The sequence below is a fragment of the Cyanistes caeruleus genome, chromosome 11 (genome assembly GCF_971803275.1).
Source record: "Cyanistes caeruleus chromosome 11, bCyaCae1.hap1.1, whole genome shotgun sequence".
Taxonomy (NCBI): domain Eukaryota; kingdom Metazoa; phylum Chordata; class Aves; order Passeriformes; family Paridae; genus Cyanistes; species Cyanistes caeruleus.
In genome coordinates, this window is record NC_141711.1 from 16768736 (window position 1) to 16785731 (window position 16996).

At 50.4% G+C, this 16996-nt stretch overlaps 2 protein-coding genes and 1 long non-coding RNA gene across 4 annotated transcripts in view; 1 reads left to right on the forward strand and 2 right to left on the reverse strand.

Annotated features, from left to right (window-relative positions):
• The window catches only part of LOC111935326 (semaphorin-3D-like), a 23810-nt gene extending 20230 nt beyond the window's left edge, over nt 1-3580 (reverse strand). Inside the window, exon 1 of the mRNA XM_086846245.1 lies at nt 2264-3580. Within this exon, the coding sequence (XP_086702371.1) occupies nt 2264-2394 (131 nt within the window). The 5' untranslated portion in view covers nt 2395-3580. The remainder of the gene's footprint in view (nt 1-2263) is intronic.
• The window catches only part of LOC147651034 (uncharacterized), a 6657-nt gene extending 1420 nt beyond the window's left edge, over nt 1-5237 (forward strand). The window contains exon 2 of the long non-coding RNA XR_015275047.1: nt 72-5237. This is a non-coding gene — a long non-coding RNA (uncharacterized LOC147651034). The remainder of the gene's footprint in view (nt 1-71) is intronic.
• A 2651-nt stretch (nt 5238-7888) lies between these two features.
• Nucleotides 7889-16996, reverse strand: part of RBM6 (RNA binding motif protein 6) — a 57815-nt gene continuing 48707 nt past the window's right edge. For both annotated transcript variants that reach the window (XM_086846243.1, XM_086846244.1), the window contains exons 15-23: nt 16003-16094; nt 15175-15330; nt 14215-14304; nt 13451-13540; nt 12546-12818; nt 11927-12001; nt 11221-11318; nt 9883-9994; nt 7889-8172 (exon numbers count right to left, since the gene is read on the reverse strand). In XM_086846243.1, the coding sequence (XP_086702369.1) occupies nt 8047-8172; nt 9883-9994; nt 11221-11318; nt 11927-12001; nt 12546-12818; nt 13451-13540; nt 14215-14304; nt 15175-15330; nt 16003-16094 (1112 nt within the window). In that variant the 3' untranslated portion in view covers nt 7889-8046. The remainder of the gene's footprint in view (nt 8173-9882; nt 9995-11220; nt 11319-11926; nt 12002-12545; nt 12819-13450; nt 13541-14214; nt 14305-15174; nt 15331-16002; nt 16095-16996) is intronic.

Sequence of the window (16996 nt, forward strand, 5' to 3'; positions counted from 1 at the left end):
TCCAAAAGCTGTTCCTGGCTGCCCTCTGGGCCAGGAGGTGGCTCAGCTGACTGACCTCTGTGTTTCTGCAGGTTTGTAGCCACATGAGCGAGTGTCTGTAAGGATCTAATTGCCCTGTGCTCTCTGAACCACCTCTCCCTGTAATCCCAGACAGAGTGAGGAGAGACCAAACTTGGAGGAAGAGGCAGCTCCAAGAGTCTGGGAGCCAAAATTTACAATAAATCTTGGTGCTTGCTGTAAACAGCCCCTGAGAGGGTGTCACAGGACACAGAAGAGATGAAGGCAGCAGAACCCCCATCTGGAACCTCTGCCAGCCCTGCTGGCTCGGGTTGGATTTGGCAAAGAGAAAGAGCTGCCAAAGACCTCAGAACTGGCTCCAGCTCCCTGTCCTGGACCTGGATGCTGCTGCTGGCAGCACCACAGCCTGAGCATCACTTCTTGTCCAGCCAGATGAGATGGCTCAGACCATGCCAGCCTCTCTCCAGCCTCTGTGCACAGGCATGATGGTATTTGGGAGAACATCTCACATCCTTGGGGGTTTCCTGTTTAATTCTCAACCTAAGGAACTGCAGCAAATGATCCCTGTCTTACACGCTTGTGGAATTCAGAGAGATTAGATTAGGGGTGAATTCTTCCCATATTTCTTATAGGGCTGATATCTCTGCCCTGGCTTTCAGATTGACTTCCCCATCCCCGGCTCATTAATCAGTGGGCTGTTTGTGTCTCTGTCGTTTTCAATCCCGTTAGCTCAGCAGGAGTAATCTATCTGTTCCAGCAGCCCATCGTGTCAAGCCAGTGACCCGTCAGGGCTGCCTGACCCCCTCCCTTTGAAGGCTGAGCGAGGAGTGGCTGGCAGAAAGCTGGGACACGCTCCACTTGGCCAAGAGAAAGCTCCCCATGGCTCGTGCATGGGGCGCGTGGCCGGCATGTGTGAGGGATGGCCGCAGTTCTGGGACCTCCTGCAGCACTTCCCCCCTTCCCTTGGGCACATGGCTGCAGGAAAAAAAATGCTGCTTTCCAGTTTAGCAGTATTTTCCTGACAGCGCTCAGCAGCTGGATCAATGCAGTGGTTCTTGAAATGCAATAAACTTCTTAACTAAGGGCAGGCTCACTGGAGCTGATTTCCAGTGGGCAGTGCATCCCATGGCCTGGCTGCCTTCTAGGGCTGCCACACACTCAGAAGCTGTGATTCATACCAAGGGTGGTCTTATTTCAAGGACAGAAAGAAAGAAAGAACCCCCTTTATCTTAAGTGTTTTGTTATTTGTTTCTGGACATAAACAACCATTCAGCCTTCTCTTTCCTCCCTCACCCTGAGTATCAGCCCCTGACACCGAAACAGCCTCCCATCACTCTCAGGACACTCAGGCATGCAAGGCTCCCAACTCCCAGCTATCCATTCCCAAGATCTGTGATGCTTCCAAGAAGAAGGATCATTAGTTAAGGGACTCTTTTGGAGAGCACTCAGCATTTCTCAGGCTCTGTTTCTTTTCTGCCTGCTGTATCATTTGACCCGAGTTTCTGAGAGCTGAGGCGTTGCACAGGGGGTTGAAGAAACGCAATTTCTCCGTCCCAACGGATTTTATAAAGCCCAAGCAGAAGACAATTCTCTCACTGATCAGGGAGGCTAGTTGTTTTGGTTTTTTTTCTCCTTAGATCAAGAACACCACAACTGTTTTAGAGGCAATGATTGATTTTTATCTGGTGAGGAAGGAGAAATCTGACAAAGTTATCTCTGAGCAGTGGCAAAGTCCCCAGCATGGGCTAGTGACAATTAGCCCAGTGTGGGTTTTTGGGCTGTTAAACCTCAGCAGCAAAGCAGAGCACTGAAGCTGAGAAACCCTAGAAAAATCAGCTCTAGGAAAAGTTTCAGCATAGTAAAAAAGCACAAAACCTCCTGGGACTCAAGTTACAGCATTAAAAGATATAACACAAACATAGAAGATGGTGGCAGGGGATTGGAATAAGGTAATCTTTAGGGTCCAAACTCAAACCATTCCATGATTCTGTAAAGATTAGTAGAACTTTTCATGGCAAGCTAGGGTAAGCAGAGAGACCTCTGGGATAAGACCGGTCACTCATTAGTTACTCTGCACGAAGCTGTGAAACAAAACCGAGCTGACAGTGAAAGCAGACGAACTCAGGACTGATGAACCCTCCGCTGGGAATTAACATTCCCGTTGGGAACCCCAGCCAGCTCTCCCGGAGAGCGAACCGAGGCAGCCCAAGCTTAAGAACGATTAAAGCCATTGCTCATTACTCACCGGCCAGCGGGATCCCAGCCTCGATGCTCTCCCTGCCGCCGGCTCCAGCCTCTTCTCCCAGTGAAGCCAGAGCACCTGGAGGCGGCAGGAGGAGCCGGAGGTGGGGAGGACAGCCGGGGGCAGCCCCTCATTCATACCCAGCCCCGGCTGCGGGATCTCCGTCCGCTCCGTCCCTCCATGCACACGCCGCAATTGCCATCTAGCGGTGTGGCATTGGTGTGGCCGGAGCTGCCGGGCTTCCATGGAGTCCCAGGGAAATATTCGTCTTTTCCCGGGAAGTTCCATGCCTGCAGGCCCACCTCATGGAGGGGGAGAGGACAGCAGCGCTCCTGCTGTGGATTGGGAAGAGCAGCGCGGTGGATGGGAGAAGTTCGTGGACACAGGCAGCAGGGATGGAGAGGAAAGCTCTGCTCCACGAGCAGCTCCAGAGTGAAATGTGATGGAAAGGCAAATGTGGGGAGATTTGGGCTCCAATGCTCAAGCACAGTGCAGCAGGAGCAGACACAGAGATCCAAGGATGTATTAGCCATCTCCCCTTGAATCCTGTGTTCAGTTTTGGGGCCCTCACTACAAGAAGGACGTTGAGGTGCTGGAGAATGTCCAGAGAAGGGCAATGGAGCTGGGAGCACAGTCTGATGAGAAGGGGGAACTGGGGGGGACCAGCCTGGAGAAAACAGGGTACAAGGAGTCCTTATTGCTCTTTACAACTCCCTGGGAGCAGGCTGGAGCCTGGGAGGAGGTGGCGGGGGGGGTTAGGCTCTCCCCAGGCAACAAATGTGTTGTGTTTTAATCAGGACAAGAGGAAACGGCTTCAAGTTTTGCCAGAGAAGGTTTAGATGGGATATTAGGAAAAAATTTTCACTGAAAGGAGTGTCAGGCATTGAAACAGGCTCTTCAGGGAAGTGGTGGAGTCACCATCCCTGGAGGGATTTAAAAATCATGTAGAAGTGGTACTTGGGGACATGGTTTAGTGGTGGGCTTGGCAGTGTTAACAGCTGGGCTCAGTGATCTTCAAGGTCTTTTCCAATCTAAATGATTGTGTGATTTACAAGGTGATTTTTAGCTCCAGACAGGCTCTGGGCTGATCCTGCAGCCTGAACGCCCATCAGTGGCTGGGGAGCATGAGGTGCATTCCTGGAGCATATTGGGTTTGGTTTCATCTGAAAGGAATCTGGTGGATACTGGTCCAAGCCAGACCTCTCCTGAGCTGCTCCAGGACACAATCCAAAAGTGAGAGAAGTTGTGAGATGGATTTCAGGAGTGCACCCCAGAGCCTTTCCTGTCTTTGCCAAGAGAGCTGCTTGGCCCCTCTCCTATGCCCCAGAAATCGTAGGACCCAAGGGAGTTCCCTAAGGCCCTGCTGAGGCCCTGAGGACACTAAGTGGCCTCAGGTGAGCTCTCATTCACCCATCTGCTGCCCACTGGACTGGGGACTCCATTTAAGGCTAGGTCAGTGCTGTGAGCGCTCTCTCAAGCTGTGCTGCAGGCCCAGCCTTCTCTCCTGGCCAGACTGCAGCCCCAGGTGGGCAGCCCCATCTTGTGAGGCTTTTCTGACAGCTCGTTGTCACAAGCTGGGGTGACCCTGCTCCTGCTGCCCCTCCTTAACAGGAGTCCAAACCAGCCCAGCACAGGTGCTCCAGCTCCTCAGGCTGATCCTCTCCTTCCCTGGTGATGGAGCCCAGCATGGGGCAGTGTGAAATCCTGCTGTAGGTGGGCAGGGGGATGTCCTGGGGTGGGAGGTGCTCACCGGGTGTCTGCAGCAGCAGCAGTGCCCATGAGGTGAGGGCTGGGGCAGCTCCAGGGGTGAGCTCCAAGCTGTTACCCAGCCCTCTGCCTTTTCAGGACCAGCCCATCCTTCCATTGTGTGGGACGGGGACTCTGTCCCTGGGGGGCAGTGCTCGCATTCCCAGCTTCCTTGCAGCACTCCACAGGGAAAGAGGTGCACTTTAACAGCTGGACAGGACTGGCCTCCCCCAGACTGCAAAAAGGGCAGAGCAGCACATACACAGACCCATACAACCACCAGCAGTAGCTTGACCAGACCACAACCCCTTCAAAATGTGCTGGCAAGAAAAATCCACATGAAGCTTGGACAAGGGCTTGTGTCAATGCTTATTCCAGCTATTCCGGGCACTGTGTGGCTGACTATAGTGTCATTCATCTTCCTTTGAACCTTTGTGCTACCAAAAGGAAGTCCACTAAAGTGCAGCTTCACAAAGATTATACTTGGTGACATTTGAAAGTGTTAACATCCCCAGTACAGGAACAAAGAACAGAATGGGCTTTGTATGGATACGGATAAATAAGGAAATGGAGAACATACATTAAAAATAGGGGCATGATTTGAGCAGCAACCTCCTCTGAACACTGAACTCCTGTTTCTTGAGTCTTAAAACATGAAATGAGAAAGATTGTCATGTTCATCTGGTACCTGAGGGGTGGCTCCCAGCCTCATCCTCCTTCCAGCAGCCCTTCTGTCCCTGAGGCAGGTCACTGCTGCAGAGGGAAGTGCGTTCCCTGGCTTCTCTCTCTTCTTCCCTTTTACAAACACTTCCCTCAGCACAACTTACTGTTTTTTTCTATTTACAAAGCATAGCTCCAGCTCTTTACATAAATATGTTTCACTGTAAAGGGCCTGAGTCACTGCTGTATCAATATTAATAAATATTGGAAATCTAAGACTATCTACTTGCTCTACATTGAGAAAAGGGTGGAAAAAAGGAAGCCCTTGCTCCAGAACCTCTCAGGTGTCTGAAGCAGCCTCCTGCATATCAACCTGTGTGACTGACAGAGCTCAGAGATCGACATTTCCTTGGGCAGGGCTCCAGGCAGCAGTGCCTCCAAACCTCTAAATGGTGGATTTAACCTCCCCATTGGTCCCATTCTCAGTCCAACGCTCCTGTTGCCTGTTCCTTTTAAATTAAATAATCCCTTCAACCCCCTTGTTCTGCCTTTTCTCCCTGGGCTTTTTGTACACACAATTCCATTCATCCCAACCTTAGTGCTGGTTTTGGGTCACCCCAGTCCTCCTCCTCCTGTGTGTAACATCTGCACACCAAGCAACTGCTCACAGGGCTTACCCTGTGAATTGTTCCAATTCTCTTATTAGGACCTTCCAAAAATAAAAATGAATTGTAACTGGAGGCATACCCATCACCACAGGATGGCACACAAGGCAATGTGCTGAACACAACTACAGCAGAAGCATAGTGGTGAGTAATCTCTGAAATAAAAGCAGAATAGTTATAAGATGTAAAGGTAGCAGCAATTCAGCTATGGCTTTGGGTCACCATCCTTTTAAAATTATTAAAGACATCAAAACCACTGCACCAAGGATAAATAGCTGGGGTTTCTGTATCACCAACTATGCTGCTGTTTTCCCATAGAAAACTATGCTGTTTTCTGGTTTGCTGCTTCTTTGTAATGCTTTTAGCTTCTCACTCTATTTGTCTGTTCCAGGCTGTGAATAACCTCGTTCCAGTCACCTCAGCCCAGCCCCAGCGGAGGACTCCATGTCCCCTAATCCTGGATATCCCCCTGCAGATGCACAGCAAGGGTAGATGCCATGCCTATGGAGAGATGTGTGTACACACATCTTCAAGGGAATACACAGGAGCTCGCTCTGGGTTACCTTGGAGAAGTGGAATTTTGAGGATTCAAGTCAGTATCTATCCAGGGGATACCTTGATTTTCCATGGGCTGGCACCAGGATACTTCCTACAGTTCAGGTCCTCAAGCCACACAGATTTCCCCAGAAATCCCACACTTGTGGGAGCAACACTGTGCTGTCTGACCTCTTGCAACAGAAATATTCCTGATTTCTCATAAACACTTACTATGATCACCAAAATAGTAGAAGCAAACACACCAAGGATTTCAATGATTAATACAACTAATGGGAGGTAGATCTACCACCACAGACAGAAAAAGGATTTCTCTCGATTGGAGACGGATACATCCTGCAAGTAGATATTTTTAATTAATTTTTTTCTCGTTTTCACAGCAGTCTGTTCCTGTTCCTCTTGTGTTCCTGACTTAAGCCCTGGCAATGGGCCTGCAAGGAAAGTGTTGTGCTGCCTCTCCTTTCACACAGGCACATCACAGACTAGAAGCAAGCAAGCACACGACTAAGCCAAGGAACATACATTATTTAGTGTGGTCCATCTGTCCAAGGGAAGCTGCTCTTACATTTTTCTACTTTATTATCTTCTAATTAATCACGTATTATCATTCGTTAACAAGCTTTCACTAAGATGCATGTACCCACTTAGCAGATTAATAAAATCAGCTAATGGGTACCCACATTTGGCAGCTGTAAAGGCTCCCTCTGGTTGTCTTGGGAATGATGCTCTGTGGGTGCTCATTTTTAGCACACCCAGGTACCCGACACACCCAGGTGCAGGACAGCCTGTGCAGCAGCTACAAATCTGCACCCAGATTCCCCATCACAGTCATGCTTCTTTTCCCCCTTTGTGCATGGGTAATTTCCAGACTTGACAGCTCCAGCTTGTTATGCCACCACCACTTCTCCCTATGTGGGAGTTCATCCCCAGGAACCCATCACCTTCCTCACCCATCCTTTACAGGCCTGGGGCTCCCAAGGAGACTGGAGGGCCTCACCCCCATGTACTCACCAGCACCATGCACACCTTCACCATCCCTGGGTGCAGCACCAGGGGCCACAATACTGCAAATAAGTCCTCCACACTCCTCTGGCATTGCCTGTGCCAGAGACAAGGAAACACGGCTTGGACAGGTCATCTGCTGCTTTTGGAAGTTGTCAGCTCTTGCAGGTGGCTCTTCACCTCCAAATCCTGCTGTCTTCAGCTTCCACATCTCCTGCTTTCCCTTCTTTGGGGTATTTGAAAGCAGTGACAAGGCCCTGCTCTCTGCCAGGTGAACAGGAAGGTGGTGGTGGGTACCAGCTCTTCGGGCATGAGATCTGCTCCCACCAGCCACAGCCACTGGCATCATCCTTATCCCTGCAGGTCACACTCACCCTTGTCTCCCTGCTGTGCTCACACACACACACTTTCCTGTGCTTTGGTCAAACTGTCCCTACTATAAATTCCTGTCCAGGAGCTGCCTCCACACCTCCTGGGGGACAGGCCAGCAGCACCTACTGGGAAAGCATGGTTATACCCCCATGAGGTTCCCCACACAACACCAGATCCAGCTCACCCCATGTGGAATGTTCTGCCCTGATTGGGAAGCCCAGACAACACCCAGCACTAATGAGGTCACCTTCAGCCATTAAGCTCTTGCTATTAATTGAACCCCAGTGACCTCATCAGTTGCCAAGATGAATCCCACAGAGATCACTCCTGCTCCTGAATTTCTCACAGGCCTTGAGTCCTGAATTCCTCACAGCAGCTGGGATCTCCTGCTCCCAGCTCCCATCCTGACCCACGAGTACATGGCACCAGGGGTATCTGTCCCTGAGGTGATAGAGAACACACTGCAGGACAGTGGCACCGCTGGTAGGGTCTCCAAGCTACCAAACCCATTCCAGTCCCACTGACACAGCTGCAACTCCCAGTGATCTCATCAACAGAGAGCAAAACACAATGGGAATCTTTCAAAGCACCATGCTTTTAAAACACACCATTTTAGCCACAAAACAAGCACTGACAAATTTTCAGTTTTATTAAAAAAATTCTAGCAGCAAAACCTGTAACAATTCAAAAAACAAACAAAAAAATAAAGACCAAACCTTCAAAGAACATGACACAGAGAGAAAGAGACGGAGATGGAGAGAGACAGATCTGGGGTTCCTCCACCGTTCACTCAAGTTCCTTATAGCGGGCAAACATGACCCTCCGGACGGCGTCGCGGTAGGTCTCGTTGGACTGCCTCTTGGGGGGCTTCCCTGGGGCCCCCAGCCCAGGGCCCCTCCTCCTGTTTTCTGCCTGCAAATAGACACAGCTTGTGTTAGTGATTTCTCCTCCCATAAATAAAAAGCTTCCCTGGGCAGCTTCAGCACTGCTGACTGCTCCCGTGTGGATCCCCGAGCAGAGAAGAGCAAGCGCTCCGTGCTCTTCCAAAAGCTGCTTGGGAAAAACTATAGGCCCTTTGTGGGCAACAAAAGCAGCCAGCAAATGCCCAGGGGGAATCAAACCCCAGGGATCAGCTGTGAACAGCACACAGAGGAGTGGGCAGCCAAGGGTGGGCAGCCAAGAGGCAGTGTCGGCAGCCACGGGCGAGCCAGGATGGAAAGCGAGCAGAGGAAGGCACTGGCGAGAACTGGGCTCCTGGGGAGCTGTTTGCAGCTCGCCTGCATTGGCACAAGCTCAGCTGTTCTCTCTAACAGAGCTCCCATGGGCACTGGTACCTTGCTTGGAATTTCAACCAGTTTTCAAGGACTGGCTCTTGCAGCCAGTATTATTCAGCATTATTCAGCAATACCTGCCTGGAGTTAGCCCAGAAGAGCAGGCCCGAGACTGGAAGTTTTTCTGGCTTTTCAGTCCAACCTACCTGAATACCAGAGATCTCACCAGATGGCCCAAGGGATCAGAGTTGTGTGGGGTTGGCATGGTCACATGGCTTTGTCCAGCTTGACTTGCAAGTGAAAGGCAAGCACATCTCTTCTGGCCTTTCTATGAACTGTACGAGGGCTGTGCTTTGCCATCAGCTTCCCATGCAGATGGGGAGCCCTGATGGGAGCTCAGACCTCCCAGAGTGCGGAGCTGGGGCTGGCTCTCGGCAAAGCTGATGTTTTATGAGCACAGGGACCTCGCTACGAGGACTGAGCAGCAGCTGGGACTGGTTCCTGCTGTCTGCACTGAAGAGGGACTCTTGCCTCATGTATATGGGCTCAAGCAAACATGCGTCACAAAGCCTCAAATATTTGCTTTAATGATCTACTTGACTGCAGGCTGAATGTCACCCTGTGAGCCCTGCTCCAAGCTGCCTGTCCCTCAGCAGAGAGCATGGACACCACAGCACCCAGCCAGCCACAAGCCTGCCACCAGAGCACAGCGCTGCTCATGTGGCCCTGGGCAAGGCAGAGCAGACCCTGCCCCAGGCTGCTTCTCTGATAAACGTTCTGCAGTAATTTAAGGTTCTCTGAGAGCCCAGCCTGTCTCAGGAGGAAGGATCTACATGACCCTGCCTACCCCTGACACTCTTTCCCAGTGGGTCTCTACTCCTTGTCAGGTGCCATATATTGGTATTATCTTCTGATATCCAGAGTCTGCAATGGCAGCAAGAGCCCCACAAGTGCTAAGGAGAGCAGACAAAGAGCATCTTGGGCCCCATGGCTTTGGCTGTGCTCACACCTCCCCAGGGGAAGTTCAGCTTTTTCCCCAGCTCACATTGCTGCAGAGAGCTGAGCTGGTGACCTGTTCAAACCCCAGCCTGACTTTGAACAGGTACTAGTGAGATGCTCACACCCTTCCTGCTCATTCTATTTTCAACACCTCCAGACCCATACATATTCTAACCTTGTTCCATGGCCAGCACACAGCCCCTCCCAGCCTGCAAAGTTCATCAGTGCACGCATGTTATTCCATCAAGGGGGTGCTGAGATTTGTAGCCTGACTTGAACTCCCTCCAGATGTCCTGGGAAACAGTATGGGCTGCAGGACAGTGGTGTGCTTTGAAAGGCAGGAAAGACTCACCTCCAGTGGTGATGCTGTGCCCTGCTGGTTGTGGCCAAAGCCCTTCTTCCACCCTGGAGACTGCATCATTCGGTTCCCTTTGTTGTTACTGTCAAGCCTTGGGTCATAGTCACTGCAAAAGAACCAGAATCAATTGTCCTGTCATGCAGTGCTTCAAACACATGCCAGGGATTTTCAGTTCTGCTAATAGCACCTTCATGGACATTTCAGCTTCTCATGTGGGATATCCAAGTTTCTTGCCAGAAGCACAGTGCCTGAGGAAACCACCACGGCGGATTCTGTGTGCAGGGCTCACACACCTCTGACTGCAAACTTCCTTGTCCCACCTCAGGGGAGTTGCCCTCACCAGGGCACAGGAAATGAGCTCAGACTCCAAAATATTTACTGTGTAAGCAAGCCAGGAGCCTTCTGTGCTTGTAGTTCCTAGTTAAAGTCTTAGCAATGGCAGGAAAGCAAAGTCTAATCCCTGCTGCTGTTAGATCTTTCCTTTCTCCCAGTGCTCAACAGATGCAGTGTTGATTCGGACACTCTTTCTCCCACCTCATTACTCATCCAAGACCATTAACCAAAAGTCAGTTTTGAAAACCTCTCAGCATAAAAGACTCTTCCTTCAGACAATTTCTACTTTCTGGCTGCTGGTGACACTGCACACAAACTGGTTTAGTTTATCTACAGCTATTCCAGGAAAACAGAGGGAAGAGAAGATGTGGATGTTTAAACTGCAAGACACAGAGGAAAGGTCTCCTTCTGAGGTGCTGTGCCAGAAGAAAACAGGCACATAACCAGTTCTATCTTCAACACATGCCTGGCCGTTCCTCAGCCCACTGAACACGCGAGCTCACAGCAGGCAGGCCTGTCGAGAACTCCACACAGCACGCACTTTCTTCCTCCACCTACTCTGAACGAGATGGAAACAGCTCCCAGCGTTCTTCTGAGTCAGGGAACAGATGAAACACAGCTTTGCTCTTTCTTTCAATGGCTAGATGCCAGGACAGGAGGGCAGCAAGTGCCTTAAGGACGATGTGGATGGGAACAGGCTGCATTTCGTTTTCCGTGTCCAGTCAGACACACTCAGACCCCCATCTCACCCCTCCAGCACCAGGCAGCTTTGCACTGCTCTGCCCTAAACCCTTGTTTCTACCCCAGCCCTTTCCTGATCTCTGCAAGATGTCCTGCAGTACCACAGGATCACACTTTGAGTAATTCTGTCTCAGTCTGTCTGGCTGTTACTTTGCAGATCTACCCGACTGGACAATTCCCAGCCTTGGTCTGCCAGCAGCACACATCCCACCCCAACACCAGCATCCCCAAAGAGATCTAACCCAGAACAGCCATTACCTCTCTGAGTCCCGGTCATATCTGAGTCGTTTCCTCTCTGGTGAATCCATCTGTTGGAATTTCTCTCTCCGGTCATTTCCTTTGTCTTTATGCCTCCCCTTCACAACAGGAAGAGCAAAGTAAGTACAGGAGCTATGAAGGAGTCAACACTGCAGGAGACTGCTCTGCATCCAGGTCTCATCTCATGCTCAGCTGGCTCGAATGCTGTCCTGGGGGCTCACAAACACTGAATGCTCACATCCCACAATACACTTGCTCTGTTTAGATGCCATCTGTTGGGCTGACCCTGACCTGTTGTTGCAGCCTTGCAACTACTGCACCAGGAGCAGCTCTGTGACCTTCCAAACAATGGACAGGTACAGCTCTCCTGTCCCCGGCCAGGCAGCAGCAGCCCATACACCCCATTAGTTTTAGACAGAAATTTGTGTCCATCTTAGCCCAGAACCCAAAGGTTGGCTTGCAGGACAACAAAACCACACTCAGACCCTTCTGTGAGGAGCGAGATCCGCTCTTAGAAGTCACAGAACTACCTACAGGTCCCCATGCAGAGTGAGCCCACAGCTCACTTTTGGGAAGCATCTGATGCCTGGTGCCTAAGTGGATGCCTGCTGATACCTGGTGCATAAGTGGAGGGTCTTCCTGAGAACACCACCACCCCCCCAGTGCAGAAGCACAAGCAGCTGCCTGCCCACCACCAGAGACACACCTCACGCTCTCTCTTCTCCAAATACGCCAGTTCCTGCTCAGATCGTTTAATCTTCATATGAATCTCTAGGTTTTGCTGGAAGGAGGAAAACAGAAAGCAGTGTCAAGCAGGGAACACAAGCTGTCAGGGTCATCTGCTCCACCCATAAGGAGCACAGCTAAAGCAGCATGCTCTTGTACCTGCACTATACCAGGCACAGCAGCCTCTCCTGCAGCCCAGACTACCTGCTCCCCCACAGAGGCCTGGAGCCCTTCCTCCCTGCAGTAAGGAAGGCAACCAGTCCAATTTAACCCATAGGCAGCTTGGCTCTCCTAAACGCAAGAGCTCAAAGGCAGCACAGAACATGAGGATGGACGTGCCAAGTTCCTACCGCTCTCACACTTGAGTGTGCCAGCACCCCACTCTCCCCAAGCCTCAGCTGTCTCACTACAGCTTACAAAGTCACACCTTGATGTTATAGCACTCCCAAGGCAGGAACAAGCAGTTCACACAATGCTTTGAACACAGCTTTTGCCTGCTACTGTGTCAATTTCAGCACAGCTCTTCCCACCCAACCACTGCATTTCCCGTGCAGCTCACAAAGCCACCGAGCCAACGGCAGCCTCCAGCTTCCCCACACCTTGTGCAGGTTGGAAAGCTGCTGGTGCTTGATGAGCACTTCCTTGTTGGGAAACTGCCTCCTGCACAGCAGGCAGGCCAGCTTGTTCCAGTCAGTCAGTTTGTCGTCGCTGGCCTTGGCCTTCCGCGGCTGCTCCTCGCGCGGTGCCGGTGGGTGCGGGGGAGGCGGCAGCCACTGAGCCTGGGACTGCTCCTCCTCTTCCTCCTCCTCTTCATTGTCGCTGTCTCCTCCATACTCTCCCAGAAGTCCTATCAGAGGGTTCACCACCTTGGGCTGAGAGAAGCAGAGAAAAGTGTGGCAATTTGTAGCATCAAGCCTGCCAGGACAGCGGGGCTTTGCTTCCCTGACCCATCTCCCCGTGACTACTGTCTCTGTTCCAGTCCAAGAGGCAGAGAGCTGCTTCCCAGCAGCGCAGGCAGGGAACAGAAAGGAGCTGGCTGGCTTCTTTCCCTTCACACCACAGGTTGGAAGCCCTTCTGCTCTCTAGACAGGCTGTGCTTTGGTGCCAGGCTTTTCCAACTTGCCACACACCTGAGAGCACAAGAAGCCAACCGAGGCAGCGGCTGTTTGGCAGCGAGCTGCTGTCACTCACTTCCTCTAGAAATGGATATCTGTGAGATTTGGCCTTCCTTAGCCTGGAGGTGGCTGGAAGAGTTTTCTGCCTTAGGACTACTTGAGTGAGATCCTGCTCAAATGCAGGTACCAAACTTCCCCATGCTAGAAGCCCACAAACAAGGTCAGACTTAAAAAACAAACTACCTTCCATCCCCAGCACTCCTTCCTCTGGCATGAGAAACATCTCTGGCAGCTCTGGCACTCACAGTTGCAGCCAGGCTGTGCTGAGCCTCCCGAGAACTGTATCAAGGCTCAAACAGATCAAAATACAATCCCATGGAGACACTTACTGGGGCTGCACTCTCTTCCTTTTTCACTGAAGGAGGTAAAGGCTTTTTAAAGACATCTTCTGCAGAGAACTTCTCCTCTCCAGTCTCAGTCTGAAACAGTCAAGATCAGGTGTTAAGACTGCCATAGCATGAACTCAGAGCACACATCAGCTAAGCACTCATTCAAACAGGCCTCCAAGGAAACCAGGTGGTTGGCAGAAATGAGGTGACGGTTTTGGTAGGAGACATTCCCCTTCTGGGGAATGGAGAGCTCTCCTGGAGCCATACCCGTGATTTCAGAGACAGCTGCAGCAGCTCACCACGCTGTCCCAGCCCACCCCACTCTCAGTCTCTGCTACACTGTGATGCTGACAGTCATGCCTCATATCAGAGAGGGAGCTGAGGCAGGGTCAGGTCACATTTGAGCACCTCTGTGTGTGCACAAAGGACATGAAGACCAGGTTCAAAGCAACCCCCATTGCCAGACAACACCAATTTTCTCTGCTGTGACTGTGGAACAACATATGGCCAGGCCGAACCAGCATGGGGGGGCTTCCAGGATCTTCTTTATCCTGGACAGAGGGCACCACAGACTGCAGTCAGCACTGCAACAGGATGAGCCTGTGATACTCAGCTGTGTGCTCAGCAGCACAGACAGTAGGCTGGGATGAAGTTTCACTTTCACACATTTTACAGAGAACTGGGCTGGAGCCCTGGACAGGCTCCAATTTAGTGGCTCATGAGTTACTTGCACTTGACCAGGGAAGACAAGTGTAACACCTCACCAGGCCTATGCTCTCATCCTTCTTCACAGAGGGAGGCAATGGCTTTTTGAAGACATCTTCTGCAAAGAATCTCTCCTCTCCAGGCTCATTCTGAAAAATCCGAGACTTGGTGTTAGGCCAGCAACAACACAGGTATTGGAGAGCACACAGTACAGCCAGGAAGCCACTTCTGGGCATCCATGGAAAACAGGCAAGTGGGGAAAACGACAGAATAATTTACTGGAGATGCTTTTACCCTCCATTCAAACAGGACCATGCTTCTCCTAGGTCAGTGTCCCTGAAAGCCTCTGTTCCTGATGACTCCTTGGCTGGCTTGTTACCAGCCTCAGGGACAGTTACAGTCCCAGGTGCCCAGGACTGGTTCCACTGAGCATATTCAGACCAAGAGGCAAGAACACAAAGTTTCCACATTGGTGGCTAAATCACTTCTACCAACTCTCCTGGCATTCCTCAGGCCCTGTCAGTATCACAGATCTCAAGCATTGCTTTGGGCAGCTACTCCCAACCAGCAGCTCCCACACTGGGATTTGCTCACTGGGAAGAGCAATGAAGGGCACTATCTTGAGACTGGGGGGGCAGAAACTGAAGTTAGGGGAGAGCTGAGTCTCCATCATCGTCTGAATTGGTGTGTTTAAATGTCTCTGCCAGTTTTTTGTTGTCTCTATTACAATAGTTGGGTGCTTCCAGCAGAGTGAGCAAAACATGTCTCAGTTACCTGGATGTGTCTGAATCCTTCAATATAAGGAAGGGATGAGAAGCCCTGGATTCAATGTAAGGAGAGAAAAATTTTGGGAACTTACTCCCTGGCTGGACAACCACCATGCTCCTTTCTGGCTGCTGACCCCATTGTCTTCTCTCACTGTCCCTGCCTTTCTGAATCCTCCAATTACTCTCTATTTTTTAACCTCTCTTCCATCAGCCTCTTGGCTTCAGGTCATTCTGATGCCTGGAGGTAGTTACCTTAGCAGAAGTACTTTTCCCTTTGTCCTTTTTGTCCCTGTTGTCCCTGCTGTGTGACTCCTTCCTGTCACTTGTCCGTTCTTGGCTCCCATGCCGCCGCCTTCTGCTCTCTGTCGGGGGTGGTGAGGAGGGTTCCCGGTCTATTGTGACTTCCCTCTGAAAGAGGCATTTGGAGCAGGCTTAGCCCAACCCCTGCAGTCTTCTCACTGCTTGCTGAGCTGGGGAGACCAGCACAGTAAGAAGGGACTGCAGAGGGCAAAGGCTTCAGAACTTTGATGGGGCAGAAGACAGCTGACTACAGCCAGGTCACCAGAGCACTGCCCTGCTCTCCCACAACATGGACATACCCAGGATCATGAGAACAAGATTATAGCTCAGAAAATCTCTGCTGATGGCTCTTTTTTGGCATCCTTACAGCTACTGCTGGCTAGGGTTGTGAAGCAAAGAGACCATAGATGAAAACAGAGCTCTGTTCTCCATCCTCTCTTGCAGACAGTCATGTATCACATGTCTACAACAAAATTTAACTGTGATGCTCTGCCTGTAAGTCTACTCGAGGAAAAGCAGACCAAAAGCCCTCCAAAGACAGGGCTTCAGAGGCCAGAGGCAGCTACAGCTGGATCAACACACAGCTTATGGGTTCTTAGCCTCTCATTGATATTTTGCAACTCGATCTCTTTCACACAGGTCAGAAGACAGACTACAAGACACAAAGCTGCCTCTGTACTGCATGCTGGTTTGTCTTGAGGATCTGGCTGCAAAATCCCTCCAGTGAAGAGCAGTTTGTAAGAACATATTGCATGTAAAGCTTCCTTCCCATGCACTCACCTGAGTTCTGGGGTCATAGTATGTCCCAGCTATGGGATCATAGTAATTCCCAGTGTCAGGATCATAAATGTATGTGGACACATCCGATGGTGCTGGAGAGAGAGAGACAAGAGTTAGCACTACAGGCTTCCAAAAGCAGAACTTGCCTTTTACAAAGACAAAAGCACGAACAAACACTGAACTGCTGGAAGGATCAAGAATGGGAATTTTTATTTTTTTTCTCCTGGCAAGAGAGGTATGAGTATCTTCATATCACTTGACCTACATAATCTTTTCTTTAAAGAGTAAGAGGGGTGATAAATTTTCACAATTCTGATTAGGACTCTGGCAAAACTTCCACATCAAAACAAGAGCTGTGCTGAGATCACAAGACCACAACACTTGGTCATGAAATTCAGTAATTTCCCTAAGAATGGGGTAATGAGTATCTACATCCACCCACTCCTGTGAACAAGGAAAAGCTGTTTTCTCTCAATCCTGTTTAAAGTGATGACACTCCCCACATCTCTTCCACCCCATTGGTGCATGAAAGCTCCTGAAAAGAAAAGAGAGTGGACTATTTCTACAGGAAAAGCCAAAGGCCTTAAGGGTAGTAGGCCCATAATGTCAGGAATGCTTCTCATTTCCAGAGAGTCCTTTGACAGACCTCAGAAATGCTATATATAAATCACTAAAACAATCAGGAGTGCTCTTCCAGCTACTGGCACTGCTGCATCAAGTGTATTTTCTTCTGTCTTCTCTAGTAACTGCCAGGCTGATTTTATCCCATCAGTTTTCCACAACAAGGAAAAATAGGCAGCAAGTTTCCTTTATCTGCATGTAGTTTCACACAGTGAGAATAGAGAGAAACACATCATCAGATAGGAAAATGTGACTAAACAAAGTTGGCAAAGGAACTCACAAGTGGGTGTAGCAAACAAACCTACTCTTAGCCTTTAAAAATATTTTTGGGCTGATTTCTACATGTCAGTGCCCTTTTAAGGAAGAAAAGTCT